Here is an 18122-nt window from a genome sequence, read left to right as displayed (position 1 = left end):
AAGAAGACAAAAGAGAATTACACATCCAAGAGTTCTAACAAAAGTAAGCACCAAAAGGAGAGAAGATTACACATCACTGGCCTACGTACATATCCAAGTTGGTGTAGTCCTCATCATCTCCGTCGTTATGGTAGAAAATATTATGTTCAAATATCTCCGTCGCCATCTACCCCCCTAATAGTCCTGACCTTCTTTTCAGAAAAGGAAAATGATGTCATACCAAGAGCATGACACTCGATGTACTTTAATGTGTACACACCACAATCATCAGGTAATGCCACAGGTACTCCGTCTGTCTCTCTCTCATATGAGAATGGCTCCAGTGTGTAATTGACTCGTTCTTCGTCTGTTGGAGCGAGTTCAACCACCACATAAGGGATCATTGTGGTAAAAGACTCCATTAACTCAGCGAGTTGACCATCATTAATATGAGTAGGAATGCTGTCCCAGATGGTGATATGCCTCTTAGGGATCGGTACCCAAATAGCAATCCAATGCTCGTTTTCTTAGTTCACTGGCGCATATATATCGTCCACATCTTTTCCCCACCTAAGACGTGACTTGCGGAATACTGGAACCAGGCATGCACAATAATCATATGCCCCGGGAGGGAATAGTCTTCCTAAACCGTTGATATCGGGCTTTGAGCTCTTAAAATCCCCGTACTTGTTGATCCACATCTGTCCAAAATGATGATCAAGAAAGCATAGCCTGTCAGACCTAAATTTCTCTGGATGGTCGGAGTATCGAAGCCTCAGTAAATGGAGAAAACCATCCATGTGTTGCATTAAAAACATAACAAGTAAGAAGACTCCAGGAAGACTCCACAAAGTCCTCATGAAGTCTTCACGAAGTCTCCACTAAGTCTTCCTAAAGTCTCCACGAAGTATTCCATTAAGTCTTTGTAAAGACTAATGGAAGACTTTGGGAAGACTTCTCGTCAAGGAGTAGAGTTTAGGAGACTTATGGAGCTCGAGAGCCATTTCTGGGGGGTTCGGAGCATGGCAAACCACAAACTTTGACTTCCAGGAGGTTTTTTTCGAAAGTTAGTCTATGATCCCTGTAAACAGCAAAACTCTATCAGCAAAACTTGACATTTTTTATATAAGCTTCTCAGATACATGACTTACGGATCTTTTCAAAAACTCCAGTAAATCTTTAGCCTTTTTCTTGTCAACCGGTGCAAATGGTTCATATCCATGACTAATCTTCTTGGTTGGAACGATCTGTTTGGGTGTGTTGTTTCCCTGAAAAGGAGATTTCTGTGACGCAACAAGCTCACTCTCTCGTTCACTCTTTGCACGGCACCGTTCCATAATAACATTTTTTTTGGTCGCGTCTTTCTTCCTCCTTTTTTAAATCTGATTTGGTTGCTTTTGTTTTGTCCAAAATAATAACACTTTGTTCTTTCATGTATGTGTTCTCCCTTTCTCGTTTGTCCCCGTTCACACTCTCATTCTGCAATTCCGTTACAAAATATCATAACCACAGTAATAAAAAAGCCAATACCAAAATTCATACATAACAAACCAAATCCAAGAGTTCTCACATAAGGAAGCACCAAGATTCATACAGATTTCTCCAAATATACTACGGTAGCTTAGTATTTTGCTTAGTATTTTACCTAGTATTTCAACCAATTTGTATTTGGGAAGGGGGTTTTGTACTAACCCCTGGTTCCTGGTTGATTCCCACCTTCTTCTCCATAGCTTCCTTCCTAACCTCTAGATCTCGTTGAGGCTTATTCTGCTTTAACGCTAAATACCCCACTAGGTCTCCTCGTCGTACTCGTTTACGTTCACTCACATAAACGTATATGACCGTTTACGACGATGACATAAACGAACATGTACAATTGGCCTTATGTGTTAAACGGTTATGTACGTTTATGTTGTAATTGTGTAGACTACGGCTTCCTTTTTTGAGCTTGTTCGTGTCTGTTCTTTCCCGTTTGTATCGAGTTGAGATAATTTAATGGCATATAGGATAATATTTGTGAATACTTGAGAGAAATAGTATTACTTGGAACTGATGTAACCGAAATTCCATCGAACAAAATTATCTCAAGTCGTAATAACTAGGAAGTTTAGTTTACACATTTCATCATAAACGGGCATGCCCGTTTAAGAAATCAATCGAAACAAGCAAACTCATATTACCACACTGACATTTCAGTGCTTGATAGGCCACACATTCTCGATCTCCCACCGGAAGTCCCTTGAAACCATATTACTTAAGGTCGTCAATAACTTATACACCGATCTTGTTCGCTGCAAGAAGCTTTGTGTGGCTATGCGGGATGTGGTTCAAGAGAGACATTCTACAGGAGCGTCGATCTCTTCAACGTGGATACAAGTACAACGATTTTCAGTCAGTCGTCCAATATCGTCATAGAGTCCTCTGAAGTCGTCATGAAGTCTTCTCATGTTTGTATTTATAACATACGAATCAAGTTTATGTGTTGTCATATTGATACAACTAGTAACACTAATACAAAAATCAAAAATCCGACCTAACTTTACTTAGATGACATAATTGGTCATTAACGTGTAAGAACGTTTATGACAAAAACTTAAACCAACATGTACGATTAGTGTTCTCTTTAAAACAGTTATGTACGTTTATGTTGTAATTGTGTAGACTACGGCTTCCTTTTTTTAGCCCGTTCGTGTCTGTTCTTTTCCGGCTGTATCGAATTAAGATAATTTAGTGGCATATAGGATAATATCCAAAAATCAACACGTTAAGAATTTGCATACAATACTTTATTATTTTTAATTTTTTTTAAGTTTTGCATTTAATTAGTGAATATATACTAAATGCAGTCTACTCTGCATTTCTATTTTTTCTGTATTTATTCTTTCTTTTTACTACTTTATAGATCTATAATCATTTAAAAGGCATTATGGCATTAAGATTTTCAAGGCTTAGCTCAGGGACTGCTGCCAGCCACTTCTCCTCATCAACTAATTAATGAGAGCTTCCCTGTAGTCTTCAGCTCAAAAGGAAAAAAAATTAAAGAAATTTCCCTTTGGAATGCATCTTAAGTCATCGAACCCACTCATTTCCAAGTTTTTATGTATGACTCTGTGTTTCTCTTTCTCTTCACAAGGTCTAGCAGCTCTACTTTTTTAATTCGGTGTCCTTCTTTTTATTAATCTGGTGATTTTATTTTCCGCTAGATTGAGAGATCTAAGTGATTTGATTACTGTTGTAATTTTTTGAAAATTACGATGTTTAGAGATTTAATCTCCTCCTTGTAGTTCAACTTTTACTTCATCGATTATCGTTTCCGTGTAGATCATTTTACTTGTGGCGTTTTCGAAATACTTATAAGCTAAGCTAATCTTCTTTTGTCTGTCTCTTTGCTTATTCATTTTCCAGGTATTTCACCAGTTTCTATTTTTATATATTCATGTCCCCACTTGTGGAGTTTCATCTTTCTTCTGTTTGGTTCCCACTTGTTTATTTTTTTTCTATTTGTTCTTGTCTATTGATGGCCTACAAATGTTGATTTTGTTCCTCTGATATTAATTCTCACTGAACACATATGTCAAATCCATTGAAAGATCCTGTAGAAGATGATGATGCCTCGGACTCTGTTCCTCACCTGAGGGATGATAATGAATCTGTTCGCCTAGTTGTTGCCGCCCATGAAGCTTCTCCACCTGAAACCGTATCTCTATCAGTTGAAACGCGGAGTAGAAACTTGTTGTGGTGGTGTGGTGGTTTAAAGCTTTGTGTATATGCCCACTTACACTCTTGCTCACATTTGTTTTTGCCAAATGGGGTGTTCCCTTTCTATTCCAAAAAGTGCTTCCTTTTACCTCTACTTCTTAAGCTTCAAGAACGTTTCTTTCCCATGTCTCTTGCTAAATAGTATGTGTTTCGTATTGTATGTTCTGATTACGATCTTACAATGGGAAGCAACTGCATTTGGTAGATTAATATAATTACGATGTTATCGACTGTGTGATTGTATGTGATTATATATATATATATATATATATATATATATATATATATATATATGTGTGTGTGTGTGTGTGTTCGTGTTCATTGGAGTTTATGACTCGTTTTGATGCTGATTAACTTCCAAAAAATAAAGGTAGATCAATAACATATTATAAGCAAAACAATAACTGTGTGAAATAAATAAAGTATAGCTCTCGAAATTTAGAAAACGTAGTTATAGCATAAAAGCAATTGAAGGATATTCCACCATCTAAAACATATAATTAGTCTTCAATAAAAAATCCAAAATAACAAAAAAACTTTCATAAAATAAAATTAAAGTCTTTAACTCTCTTGTTGTCGAATCAAAATGCGTGGAATGGAATCCTGAAAGTAAATTTTTTTTAATCATCAAAAAATATTAACATATACTAATTATGTTAACTATTGCTATTAAATAAATAAATATATAGTAAATATCTTAAAAATACAATCACAACTATAATCGAAAAATACATAATTCTTGTATAGAATTCGGTGTAGATGATTTGGTACATAATGCTCTTCAAACTTAGATCGTATAGATAGCATACACAAACCAGACATAATGTTGATCTACTCCAGGGTCAAACCTAACGCTTATGTGATAAATAATTGACCACGTAATATTAACTCCTACTCTACAACATATCACCATCTTCGTGCACCTTTATTGTGATTATAATTTAGGTAAAATTATGATACACACTTACATTTTGTTACAGCAACTCTGCAAAACAGTCGGTGTGTTCCGAGCAGCGATCTTTTGCGTACCATCTGGTTCGTTTCTGTAAGTTTCTTCTCGTCTTCAAGTTCGTCCAATGCAGAGCTCTCATGGCGGCGAAGATGGTGACAGTCGCATGCTTATATGCTTGCTCATGAAGACTACTACACTAACCACACATGATTTACAGTGAACACCTCTCGGCAAAATAGAGATTACCTCTTCGAGAAGCAACAAAATAGCTTCATCTTCCTCGATCACTTAAAGTTTTCTGCTCATATCTCTTGGCATCACGTATACGTGAACTTCCAAAATTTTAAAGGCTGTTCCAGATGCGACCAACACATGAGACTGGCTGGTGATTCGTTTATGTAAGTTTCTTCTCATCTTCAAGGTCGTGTAATGCAGAGCTCGCATGGCGGCGAAGATGGTTACAACCGCATGCTTATATTGCTTGCTCGGGAAGACTACTACACTAACCATAGAAACGTTTTACAGTGAACACCTCTCGTCAAAACCGAGATTACCTCTTCAAGCAGCAACATAACCAAGTTGTGTCTCTACGGATCTGTCTATTTAATGGCGAAAGATCAGATGGGTTACGGGTTTATAAAGAAACTGATCGAAGAAAAAAAGATTTCTTGATGCTATGATTATATTGAGAGGATTGATTAATCAAGTGCTCGAAGCTGAAGGTTTATCACGTAAAAAACATCGTCGAGAAAAATGTCGAGGATATTGTAGTTCTTTTAAAAGAATGTAATTATCTACATTAAATACACACTTTTTGTGAGAAACGTTCTCTGCGTTATACGTAAGCGTTTTGCTAAATAAAAGCTTCTTATGAAGCCACGTCACACCTTGCCAATACATCATTGAGGAAATTTTTAAAAATGCTTCTCATTTAATATATAGAGGATCTCAGGTAAATATGTTGTAAAAAAAGATCTCAGACAAATACCAAACATAATCGGAATCATCGAACTGTTCTCCCATTTGCAGAAAACCGGTTTACATATAATAAGTTAATAACTATCAAAGATCTACATTAACATTTTAAACAATCAAATTCAAAAATATTACACAATCCACAAATAACATAACTAAATTGGTTAAGACATTTAGACTCAAACCAAAACATTATCTGAAACATCAAACCGCTCTTTCACCCCAGGAAACGGTCGGGTTTACCGACATCCTCCACTATAGTGAGCAAAGTTAGAGCTTAACATTCAACAAAGTTGTTCTCACCACCTTAACTCTTACTCAATCAATCACTATTATAACAAACACAATCGAACACACTTTTTAATCTCTACACTCAATCACTTAATCAACTGTTAATCATACCAAACATGATTGGGCATTCAATCGACTAATCTAGGCCTTCAAATTGTCTCAGGACGGATTTCAATTCCTTGAAGGATGAAACCACTCTTCCAATGGCGCAACTCGGTCGCAATAACACTCATCTCAATTTCATCACTATTCCTCAATCCTCCTTTATTGAAGAATCTCCCGAGCTCTATCTCCCTCCAACCATCTTCTCTCTCCTTTGGTTTCTCAAAGCACCATTTCCGCCTCCCCCTCTTTAAGAACTGCCCATCCGCGCTCACATCAAAGCAAAAGAATCTCTTAGAAACTTGTTTTCCAACCACTCCAACTCCAGCTTCAATAGGCAGATCCGTAAAACCCTCTTTAAACACAATGTAAGCTGAGTAACGAGTCTTTGGAGATAGTTCATTAGTATTGATCGTGCCACGAATCTCAAACCAACATACATCATTAACCTTCGCAACTCTTTCAAATCTGCATATCACATATAAGGAAAGGAAAATGTTATTTTAGAATAAAAAGTATATTGGACTAAATAATTTATTTATTTTTTGTTCAACGCGGCGAAATAATTTAGAATTTTCTGTCAAATAGAATTGGAGAATAGTCTATTTCCTAATTAAATAAAAATTTTACAAAGAGTAAAATAAATCAAATCATCATAGAAATACAATACCTAGATCCAGGGCTTGTAATCCAATCCCAACAATGAGTATCATTTATCCATTTGATATAGAGGCTCTCCGCAGGTAACATGATACACCTCTTCCCACTCGTTTCCTCTAACCAGACGCACTTTTGATTTTCATGAATAGGCCAAATCATCAAGAAAAACCAATATTAACACGATGATTTAGAAAGATTTTAACCGGGGCTGGTAACCCCTACGATCATATATATACCTTTTTGCCATCTTCGATTAGAACAGGATCGTTGCATAAATAGAAATAGATCTTCATCTTGGAAGAGGAAGCTAGCGATGGAGGGATCATAGATAGATACTCTGAGGGCAGAAACTTCTCCCATATGATATCTGACTTAACCGCAGATTCAAAGGTTTTTGACACCGCGGCGAAGACGCAGGCGTCACGTGGACTCGTGAAGGAGACTATGTTGGAGATGCAATCCTCCGTCAAGGTGTCGAAAGGCGACCAATCCGAAACACTAATCTCTCCTCCGCCTTCGTCTTTAGATTCAACGCTGCGAGTCTCCGCCATCGTCGTCTACATAATGGAAGCTTGAGAGGGAGGTCAAAGAGTTAAAAGACATCAGGTGTCTGACTTGTTCATAGTTAAAAAGTCGCCGGCACGTATATACAGTATTATGAAAATGGTATCTTCAAAATGTTCCTCCTCTTTGCATGTGCAACGATGTCACATAAACTACAGCGTTTTAACTATTGGGTAAACCACTTTTGGGCCACGGTAAGAAATAGTCCATTAAGGATCTGCAGGAAACACGTAGTATTCAAATCTTCAAGGCAAGCCCAGCTATGTTCAACGCTCTCCAGATCAATGCGCGCGTCTCATTCACGCTCTTCGTATTTGGGTCATAATAATCTCAGGATTGGTTGGTTTTGGGTCAGCTCAGGTGGACAAAATAATATGTAAATAAAAAGGTTTATAGTATAGTCTGACTCGTTATTCCGAAGAAGTAAAGAATAAGCTAACAAATAAAATAAAATTTAATAAAACATTAAGAAAAGTGAAAGGCTTTCTCATTTTGATTTGAATTTCCGAAACATAAAAAAAAAAACACACACCTTTTATGTTGGAAGCAAACGACACAAAAGGAACCTCAATCCCCGCCGTAACAACCCTCTTTCTCCGACGGTTGTCCGAGCTTCCTCCGCCACGAAGCTTCACTAAGATACCCGCAGCAGGGTGTCACAAGGTTTAAACCCGAGCAGCAGCTTAATTTTGTGTCCTTCTTTTTATTAATCTGTTGATTTTCTTTTCCGCTAGATTGAGAGATCTAAGTGATTTGATTACTGTTGGATTTTTTTGATTTTTTTTTTTTGAAAATTAGGATGTTTAGAGATTTCGTCTCCTCCCTGGTAGTTCAACTTTTACTTCATCGGTTATTGTTTCCGTGTAGATCATTTTACTTGTGATGCTTTCGAAGTTGCAGAAGCGTTTAAGCTAAGCTAAGCTTCTTTTGTCTGTCTGGCTTTGCTTATTCATTTTCCAGATATCTCACCAGTTTCTATTTTTATATTTATATTCATGTCCCTATGAGTTTCATCTTTCTTCTGTTTGGTCCCCACTTGTTTTTATTTTTTTTTCTATTTCTTCTTGTTTATTGATGGCCTACAACTGTTGATTTTGTTCCTCTGATATTAATTCTTACTGAAACACAGATGTCAAATCCATTGAAAGAGCCTGTAGAAGATGATGATGATGCCTCGGACTCTGTTCCTCACATGAGGGACGATAATGAATCTGTTCGCCTAGTTGTTGCCGCCCATGGAGCTGCTTCTCCACCACCTGAAACCGTATCTCAATCAGTCGAAACGCAGAGTAGCAACTTGTTGATGTGGTGGTGGTGGTTTAAAGCTTTGTGTATATGTGCACTTACTCTCTTGCTCACATTTGTTTCGTCAAATGGGATGTTCCCTTTCTATTCCAAAAGGTGCCTTCCTTTTACCTCTGCTTCTCAAGTTTTTTTTTTTTTTTTATTATACAGAGTTATCCTGACCACACATAAGTGGTACAGACTAGTCACGTGCTAAATAGTATATGTTTCTTATTTTAGGTTCTTATTCCAATTTTACAATGGGAAGCAACTGCATTTGGCATTCCTACGCTCTTCATCGTCCTCCTCCTTTCCTTAGCCTTGTTCCCAGTCTTCTTGATCCCGTCCGGTCCATCCATGTGGTTAGCCGGTATGATTTTCGGTTACGGTCTCGGTTATCTCATCATCATGGTTGGAACCACCGTTGGCATGCTTCTTCCTTACTTTATCGGCCTAATGTTTTCGTGATCGCCTCCATGTAAGAACTCTTTTTTTTTTCTTCCAAGTTATTTATGATTTTGATTCTTCATTAGTTATATGATATTCTTCTTTGCCACAGCAATGGTTAAAAAGGTGGCCTCGTCAAGCAGCTGTTCTTAGAGTAGCTGCAGAAGGAAGCTGGTTCCATCAGTTCAAAGTCGTGGCTATCTTTCGAATCTCGCCATTTCCTTACACCATCTTCAACTACGCGATCCTTGTGACAAGCATGAGGTTCTGGCCTTACTTGTTCGGTTCCGTAGCTGGAATGGTACCTGAAGCTTTCATCTACATTTACAGGTACTCTTCTTACTTACTTGCTCTCCCCCGTATTATATAACAGTTTCCTTCATATAAAATTGGAAATAAAAAATTAAAGTTTATATGCAGCGGTCGGTTGATCAGAACATTTGCGGATGTGCAATACGGACATCAACGTTTGACAACAGTAGAGATTGTGTACAATGTAATCTCGTTAGTCATTGCGGTTGTGACTACTGTTGCTTTCACTGTGTACGCGAAAAGAGCTTTGAGAGAACTGCAAAACGCAGAAGCTAACGAAGATGTAAGTAAAGAGGCGAGATTTGAGATGAATAACGTTGTTGAACATGAAGATAGTCATCGGCGTTTGGGTTCTTCTCATGCATTGCCTTGACTGAAAACTCTCACTAATGATAGATTTTGTAAAGCTTAATGTTGATTTGGTATCTCAGCAGGAGTAAGTAAGAAATAAATAACACAAAAAATGTGGAATATCCGAATATGTCTGATGTAGTAAACCAGGAAGACTAGTCAAACGTTGGATTCTAAACAATAGTGTTGCTGATTCGTTGACAAAAAAAAAGTGTTGCTGATTCCAGTTACTGAAATAAATAAGAAGTTACTAATTTTTTGTTTTTCTTTTTGTCCAATTAGTTTTTTTTGGATTTCTCGGTACGTTCTTTTCGGTTTTTTTTTTGAACGGTTTATTCAGAACACATCGATTTTAAAATGAACCTTATACATAACTCTATTATCCCATTACGAAATGCTAACAAGATCGTAGAAGAACAGAGATAAATCTTACACAGAATTTACATTACTTGCATAGTTGTTGTGTAAAGTTTCTGTTTACACATAATTTACAAAACAACATAATTAAGAGATAAATCTTAAATATTTCAGAAATTTTATTTCTTTCTATTTTAAAATACTACAGTAATTGACATGTATTTATCTAAGTAAATAATAATGTTAACAATTTCGAATTAAAATTTAGTTCTATTTTTAGTGTTAATTAAAATCAGATTAAAAATGTCTTATCAAAAATAAAAGTGTGGTTTTCGAAAAGGAAATAAGGAGATGTACTTTTCAGAATCTATATCATAAATAGGGTATTTTCCAAATTATCCCAAAAATTTTCAGTTGAATTTGTTTTGTAAGATTTTTTATGTAATTTCTTTTTAGCTTTAAAACTTAAATGAAAAGAATGAAAGATATTGGCACACTAATATTCTTCTACAATTTTAAAAATATTATTTTCAAAATAAAATGTTTATAGCTATATTTTTTGGAAGTTATCACTAAAAACCAATATAAAACATAAATGATTGTTTTAAATATTGTGGATAAAAATAAAAGTTAAAAACAGCCGAACCAATCACTCCATAATCATGTTCAAATTTTTTAATTGAATAAATCAGATCCAAAACGTGTCTTCCGGGTGGGTTTGGATTTCGAATCCTGTTTTTTGCTCACCACTATTTTTGTAGATCAAAAATTTCCAATATTGGCATAATTTTGTGGGCCTTCTGCCGAATCGTTTTCAAGAAAATTATTTGTTGGATTTGCTTTGACACAGAAGTCAAATACAGCTTTTTTAATATAGACTAGCGCCAATGCGCCATATAGCCGATTCGTTTCCAAGTAGCCACTTCCATTTACAAGATCTGAATAACCAAAGTGTCAGAATCTGTGTAGAAAAAAAAGTTTTCCTTAATGGTAAATCATTTCTTCTTCCTTTAGTGATCAACATTTCATCATCTTCATTCTACTTATTCCATTTTTTTCAGATCGTTGACTTTTTATTTTATTTTTAGGCGTATACCGGCGAAGAAATGAAGGAGAAGCTTAAGCTCTACTCTTACTGGAGAAGCTCTTGTGGCCATCGTGTGCGTATAGCCCTCACTTTAAAAGGTCTCGCCAGATTTTTTAATTACATTTTTGCATCTTGTAATTGTTTTTCTTGGATCTACTTTTGGTTTATATATGTTCTTTGACGTTCGACCTTTTTATAGGGATTGAATATGAATATATACCAGTGAACTTGCTCAAGGGAGAGCAGTTTGATCCAGGTTTGTAGATTCCATTTTTGTTTGTTTGGTTTACTTCTCAGATTCAAGGGAAAAAATGGCAGAACTAATGTATGTATGTGTGTTAGAAAAAAATGTAATATCTGTTAGGTTAGACCGTACTTCGTGAATGTGTATGTGTGTGAATATGAAATGTATATATCATATTTGTATGAGAAATGAAGTCTTATGTTTTAAGATTTTTTTACGCTGTAGGACACTTTCTATCTTTTGAATTACTTCATTAGACACTTCTCACTTGTCCAACACAATATACTTATCAAAAGACTTCCTTATCCTCACTTCAGACCAGACCAAGCTTCATCTAACCAAACATAAGTAACCATGATTCCATCATTTTTAATATAATTTTTATATTTTGGACATATCTAACCATGTTTTCATTTAAGAAAAATTCAAAAGATCTACTTTCACTTTCTCCAGACCAAGAAAATCCTAATTTCTTCGTCCTCTTTCAAACAACTAGAACGTAGATTAAGTGTACTCAAAAGCTTATTGAATTGGATCTGCAGTTTGACGAACAACAATAGCGAAGAAGAAATCCAAATCGTCTCTGAGCCACAACGTCACTGAGCCACTGAGTCCACAACTGTGTGAAAACTCCATGAATCTAAGCTCAGTGAAGCTTTGATTTATATACATATCAAGATTTCTTTTTGATGAAGTAATGTATGGAAAACACTTGATTTAGACTTGCTTCAGATCTGTGGAAAAAAAAATGGTGTAAGCACATGACTATTTTAATGGAACCTTAAAGATGGCTCCTTTCGTGAGATTTAATTTAAAAGTTTAGTGTTCTTCCGTTGAGATGCTCTTCCGTCGAGATGTTTGGATGAAATATGTATGTCAACCTTAAAGATGGCTCCTTTCGTAAGAAATATATGACTTGGAAAATCATCCTATACAAAATCATGTCCAAAAATTTACGAAGAAATATCTGGAAATGAACCTTGGACACAAAATTGATTCTACAAAATTTTATTCACAAAACTTTGTCCATAAAATCATGTCCAAGTTTTTTGAATATGAAAAATCAAAACAAAATTTACCATATCCACAATTTTGCTGTCCACATTTCTCAAATAAAAAAAAATTATTATCCAAACTTTTTATGTTCAAATAACCTTTTGTATAAATGTTAAAATATAATATATCTATATATATATATATATATATATACCAAAACGGATGTCTAAATGTAGAGAATTAAAAATCATAATTTATAGTCATAAATTTATTTGATTTAAATATTTTAAAAAGAAAATATAGGCAAAACATATTAAAGGGTGAAATAAACAAGAATAACATGTAACTAATATAGAACTAACTTGGTGTAAGTATGGATTTTAACGTTTTAGTGTTAGTGTCCAACTTTGATGTCCATGTCCACATTTTGTGTTTAAGTATTTTTTGTCCATATCTACATTTTTTCCGTCCACATTTTCTATGTCAATGTATTTTTATATAATTTTTAAAATATATAAAATATATATATACAAATGGATCTTAAAATATAGAGAAAAAGAAATTATAATTTATTGTACCAATTATAATTTCTTTATATATCTTAAAATTTTGAAAAAGACAAATATATATATATATGTTGAGAAGAAAGAATATTTTATTATCAAATCTACTTTCAAAACTGGTCCTCACCTTTGGATTGGATTTCATCCGACATCTGTTGTTTGTCACTGCTCTCCAGGAACCAAACGACAACTTCTCCGAGTAAACACAAAACGCAAAGCTGTACGGTACTTGACAACTTGACAATATAAAAATATTATCACTAACTCAACACTGGTCTCGGCTAAGGAAGTGAGGGACATAATAGTCTCAAATCAGCTCAGAAACATGTTAAAGTGTCCTTCCAGCGTGATGTGTCTGAATGTGTTAAAAAAGAGAAAAAAGTGTCCGAATATGTAACTCACTCATGTTTTAAAGGGTCCTAACTTAACCTGTAGCTGTAGATTCTTTATAGTCTATGTGATTTTTCACGTTGTACATTTAAATTATTATACTATGGAAAAAGAAACCTAAAAAAAAATCTCAAAGCGTAAAAATAACCTATTTGATCCTCAAGATTTCATGAAGATCAATCCAATGGGTACTGTGCCTGCGCTTGTTGATGGAGAGGTTGTGATTACAGATTCTCTTGCTATTATTATGGTAAGTAAACGAAAATAGTCATTTTCTTTTGGTAAAATAAACGAAAACAGTCATTTATGCATGTTTTGTAGTTTGTGAATTATTCAATGGAAAGTTTTCCTCGAACATTTTGTGGTTTTCTTGATTCACAGTATCTGGATGAGAAGTATCCTGAGCCACCTTTGTTACCTCGTGACCTCCATAAACGAGCTCTAAATTACCAGGTATCTTTTTTTTTTTTTTTTTTTTTTTGATAATTCAGGTATCCGGACCTCTCACTTAGTCCGACTATCCCACCGCGTCTAACCGGAACTGGCAAGGAAGGTCCTGGAGGCCAAACGAAAACCATGTTAAATCCGCTGTGGCCGGGGCTCGAACTCGTGATGGCGGGCACCTCAGCCGAGGTTCCTTTACCACCAGACTACGAGGCCCGGTCTACCAGGTATCTTTTGGTCCAAGAAACACTACAAACTGAATGCATACAAGTTACAACGACAGTAATGGTTCTTCTTTTAAATTTTTTATTTCAGGTTGCCAGTATTATCTCCTCTGGTATACAGCCACATCAGAATTTAGCTGTTATTGTAAGAACATGAAACTGATTATAACTTCAGACTTCTTAAACTCTTATCATTGTTTGGTCTAAAGATAAAATATGAGAAGCTACGTTTTTGTTTCTTTCTTGTTGTACACATAGAGGTACATTGAGGAAAAGACAAATGGTGAAGAAAAAATTGCTTGGGTTACTAACGCTATTAGAAAAGGATATACAGGTAACATAATTAAGACCCAAGAGACTTGTTGTTAAAAATGTTTTAGTTGAGATTTTGGTGAATCTTTTCCGATAATTGATTGTATTACACACACATATATATGTCTCTCAGCTTTGGAGAAGCTCTTGGTGAATTGCGCTGGAAAATATGCAACTGGTGATGAGATTTACTTGGTATATTGCTCTAAACTACTCTATGCTAACTCTCTTTTTTCCAAGATTCGAAAAGCATATTGACAGGTTTAAAAATTATGGAAGCGTCGTCTTTTTTTGCAGGCTGATCTTTTTCTAGTAACCCAAGTCCATGGGGCTATGATCAAATTCAAGATTGATGTGGTAATAATATAAACTCTGTCTTCAATATTTCTCATAACCGCGATTTCTTACTTTTAATAGTTTTGTGAAAACATGTTTAATTTAGTTTTGTATGGGCTGGTTCTTTTCTACAGGAACCGTACCCGACTCTTGCCAAGTGCTATGAGTCATATAAGAAACTGTCTGTATTTGAAGATGCAGTCCCAGCCAAGCAGCCAGATGCTCCAGCTCCAATGATTTGATTATGTGAAACTAAAAAACCTTGTACCATTCATGTTTAATTCTTCTTTTAACTCTTTCATTTTCATTTCCAATTATCACAAGATATTTAGTAAGTTTCCTCTTTTGATTAAACTGGGTACAATCTGAAAATTTGTTAGCGTTTCAGCTCTGTCCTCTCACTCTGCCCGACCCCACTGTCCCGGACGATATTTACTTAGTTACACAAACCTGCCTAGCATGGATCTACTTGCAATGGTCGTGGACTCGTGGTGGACTCTTTCTCATATCATATTCATCCATCGCAGAGAAAATACTATACGGTTTTGATTGCCTTAATGTTGCAACAAAAAAAAAGAGTATTAAACCTTTGTCTACTAGAAAGTCTAAAGGAAACAAAAAAATAATATAGTTCTCTACACATCTTTTCTGTGTCCCCTTCGAATTTTCCACTTCTTATTCTTTGAAATTACTAGGAGTTGCGTATCAACATGGTACTTGTCATTCCTTTTTCCGCTACACAACATTTTTCAGGCCTAGCTTTTAGCATACTACATATGCTATCTTTGGCTCTAGAATCCTTGATCAGTTCTATTTTAAAACATCCTATCTTTGGATCACACTCACACATATACTACCGCTTTTCTTAATTTCTCCCTCGCATCACTCACGTTTGTACTTCTACAATTTGGTAAATCATGTTTTTTATATTGTATTGTATTATCTACAGAACCGTATCCGACTCTAGCAAAATGATACGAGTCTTACAAGGATCTTCCTGCGTTGTAAACCGCTATCCCAGAGAAGCAGCCAGATGCTCCTGCTTCAACCAGCTGAAGCTACTCTCAGCTCCAATAAAACCTCACAGACAAGAGGAACAACAATGTTGTGTTGATAATACCTTGTACTCAATACATAGATGTATCATATGAACCACCCGTTCACTTCTTAGTTCCTCTACTTGTACATTACAACAAAGGTCACATAGTTGGGAATTTGCGACGATATTAAATTCATTCAGAGGAAGCCTTTGTCTCTAAGACTCTGGACCGTCCCCTTAACCGCATCTTCAACCGGAGTAAACACCAACCCCATCTCAATCAATCTCTTAGCCGCATCTTTACACGCTGCAAGCCCTGGTTGAGTTTCTTTATCAAACTTGTGAACACCAAACTCAGGGAAGAGTTTGGAGACCAGAGCAGCGAACTCACTGAACTGATAGATCCCGTTACTGCATAGAAACCGACCAGAAGCTTCAGGTGTTTCGAACAGCATCACGTGAGCTTTAGCCACATCTCTCACGTGCACCACACCGAGCCAATGATGCTCTTGTGTCTCGGTCGAGCCTTGTAAGAGCTGGAGCAAAACGGCGCAGCTTGCGTTTAGGCTAGGTTGCAGAAGTGGTCCGAGGCATGTGGATGGATGGACGGTCACAACGTTGGTTCCATGCTTCTCAGAAAACTCCCAAGCTGCTTTCTCAGCTAGTGTCTTTGAAATTGGATACCATTTCTAAATTCGAAATTATAAACCAATAAATATATAAATAAATATTCCACAAAATTATGTTTAAATTTAAAATTATAAACCAATAAATAAGTATTTAAATTCAAAAAATTATGTTCGGATTTGAAATTATAAACCAATAAATATATAACTATAAGATTCCTCAAAAAATATATTTAAATTTAAAATTATAAACCAATAAATAAATATTTAAAATTTCACAAAATTATGTTTAGATTTAAAATTATAAACCAATAAATAAACATTTAAAATTCCATATAAGTTTTTTTAAAATCGAAATTACAAACCAAAAAATACGTTATTAAAAGTTTTAATAAATTAAAAACAAAATTATAAACCAATCAATACATAATTAAAGATTCCCATAAAATATGTTTAAAATCACATGTTGAACCAATAAATACATAAATAAGAGATTCCCTAAAAACATGTTTTTTATCCAAACTATAAACCAATAAATAAATGATTCCATCAAAAATTAAGCCAATAAATACATAACTAAAAGATTCCATTAAAAAATAAGTCTTAAATCGAAATTAACGAACCTGCATCGACTTGCAAAACTCGAGATCGGTCCACGAAGACTCATCTACAGGTCTTCCTTCCGGCCAATCAGGGTTCGGAACCAAAGCCGAGATAGAGGAAGTGATCACCACGCGCCTCACATTGAACCTATTAGCTGCCAACAACACATTGATCGTTCCCTTAACCGCCGGTTCGACCAGCTCCTTCTCCGGATTCTCCGGTGGATCCAACGTACAAGGTGACGCCACATGGAACACTCCAGCGCACCCGTCTACGGCTCGGGCAATGGCGTCGGAGTCTAGGAGATCGGCTTCGAAGATCTTGATCTCGGTGTTTGTCTCGTCGGGTCTTGGTAGTTTGAGGAGCTGAGTCGGGTCGGATCCTGGGTATATCGAGGCGTGGATTTTGGTGTATCCGTTGTCAAGTAGCGTTCGGATGATCCAGGATCCGATGAAACCGTTGGCGCCGGTTACACACACTGTCTCCTTCGCCATTTGATGATAACGTATGAGCTCACAGATCTCTTACCTATAAAATGCTTGATTTTAATTGGGTGATGCTTCGGTATTTATTTTTATTTTCGGATTAAAATTGGGTTTTTTTTGGTATTTTCTCAAGATAGGGAAATAAACACTTTTCCAGTTAAAAAGTTCATTTTTTTATTACCACTTTTCCTGTTGAAAATAATAAAATTATATGTTAAATAATAGTTATACAGTTGACAAAAAAATAGTTATATAAAATTATAAATTGAAACTTCTATATTTAATTTTACATATACACATATTTATATATAAGTCTGAGCGGATATCCGACTCTAATTTTTAAGTATTTGCGATTTATTTCATTTTTAATAGTTATTTATTTATAATTTTTTTTGTTTCAAAAGCTTACAAATATCTGTATTTCGAATCAAAATGAATAACAAATCGAATTAAAATTGAGAAATCGACCAAAAAAACACCGAATTTTTCAAAAATTGCCAAAAGAAAGCTGTACACTTGTCTGGCCAATAAAACCCTGAATTTTTATCGACTTATTTAGATTATCAAGAAACTTACGATTAAGGTCTTTAAAATTCCAAAAATTTGAAAAATAAAGAATTTTTTTATAAAATTAATTTTGAAACTGAAATTAAAAATAAAATTTTATTTTTCCTTTAAAAAATCAAATATCTTCCAAAATTTTCATTTTTAAAAACATATTCAAAAAAAAATTCATTTTA

At 35.2% G+C, this 18122-nt stretch overlaps 3 protein-coding genes and 1 long non-coding RNA gene across 6 annotated transcripts; 2 read left to right on the top strand and 2 right to left on the bottom strand.

Annotated features, from left to right (window-relative positions):
• Positions 1–5812: 5812 nt before the first annotated feature.
• On the bottom strand, positions 5813–7370 carry LOC108807990 (F-box protein PP2-B10-like). Its single transcript, XM_056988301.1, has 3 exons — positions 6955–7370; positions 6729–6847; positions 5813–6526 (listed from the first exon to the last, which is right to left on the bottom strand). The coding sequence occupies exons 1-3, from the start codon at positions 7267–7269 to the stop codon at positions 6106–6108; spliced, it is 855 nt and encodes a 284-aa protein (XP_056844281.1). The 5' UTR covers positions 7270–7370; the 3' UTR covers positions 5813–6105.
• Positions 7261–9897, top strand: LOC108811534 (uncharacterized). 3 transcript variants are annotated; one of them, XR_008935433.1, is made up of 5 exons: positions 7261–7384; positions 8412–8683; positions 8807–9044; positions 9126–9343; positions 9434–9897. It is a non-coding gene; the product is annotated as an uncharacterized LOC108811534 (long non-coding RNA). The 3 variants fall into 3 exon arrangements; XR_008935432.1 differs by lacking the exon at positions 7261–7384 and adding an exon at positions 7703–7945 and having other exon boundaries at positions 8150–8683; XR_001943329.2 differs by lacking the exon at positions 7261–7384 and adding an exon at positions 7714–7945.
• Positions 9898–10895: 998 nt separating this feature from the next.
• Positions 10896–14947, top strand: LOC108806206 (glutathione S-transferase Z1-like). Its single transcript, XM_018578254.2, has 10 exons — positions 10896–11023; positions 11122–11218; positions 11320–11376; positions 13478–13563; positions 13695–13766; positions 14073–14126; positions 14240–14315; positions 14427–14488; positions 14591–14650; positions 14764–14947. The coding sequence occupies exons 1-10, from the start codon at positions 11021–11023 to the stop codon at positions 14869–14871; spliced, it is 675 nt and encodes a 224-aa protein (XP_018433756.1). The 5' UTR covers positions 10896–11020; the 3' UTR covers positions 14872–14947.
• Positions 14948–15721: 774 nt separating this feature from the next.
• LOC108806205 (cinnamoyl-CoA reductase 1) lies at positions 15722–17438 on the bottom strand. Its single transcript, XM_018578253.2, has 2 exons — positions 16918–17438; positions 15722–16357 (listed from the first exon to the last, which is right to left on the bottom strand). Exons 1-2 carry the CDS (start codon positions 17389–17391, stop codon positions 15866–15868), a joined length of 966 nt encoding a protein of 321 aa, XP_018433755.1. The 5' UTR covers positions 17392–17438; the 3' UTR covers positions 15722–15865.
• Positions 17439–18122: the final 684 nt, after the last annotated feature.

Source organism: Raphanus sativus, chromosome 6 (genome assembly GCF_000801105.2).
Source record: "Raphanus sativus cultivar WK10039 chromosome 6, ASM80110v3, whole genome shotgun sequence".
Taxonomy (NCBI): Eukaryota; Viridiplantae; Streptophyta; class Magnoliopsida; order Brassicales; family Brassicaceae; genus Raphanus; species Raphanus sativus.
The sequence above is the reverse complement of the archived record's forward strand: the minus strand, read 5'-3'. Positions and strand labels throughout refer to the sequence as shown.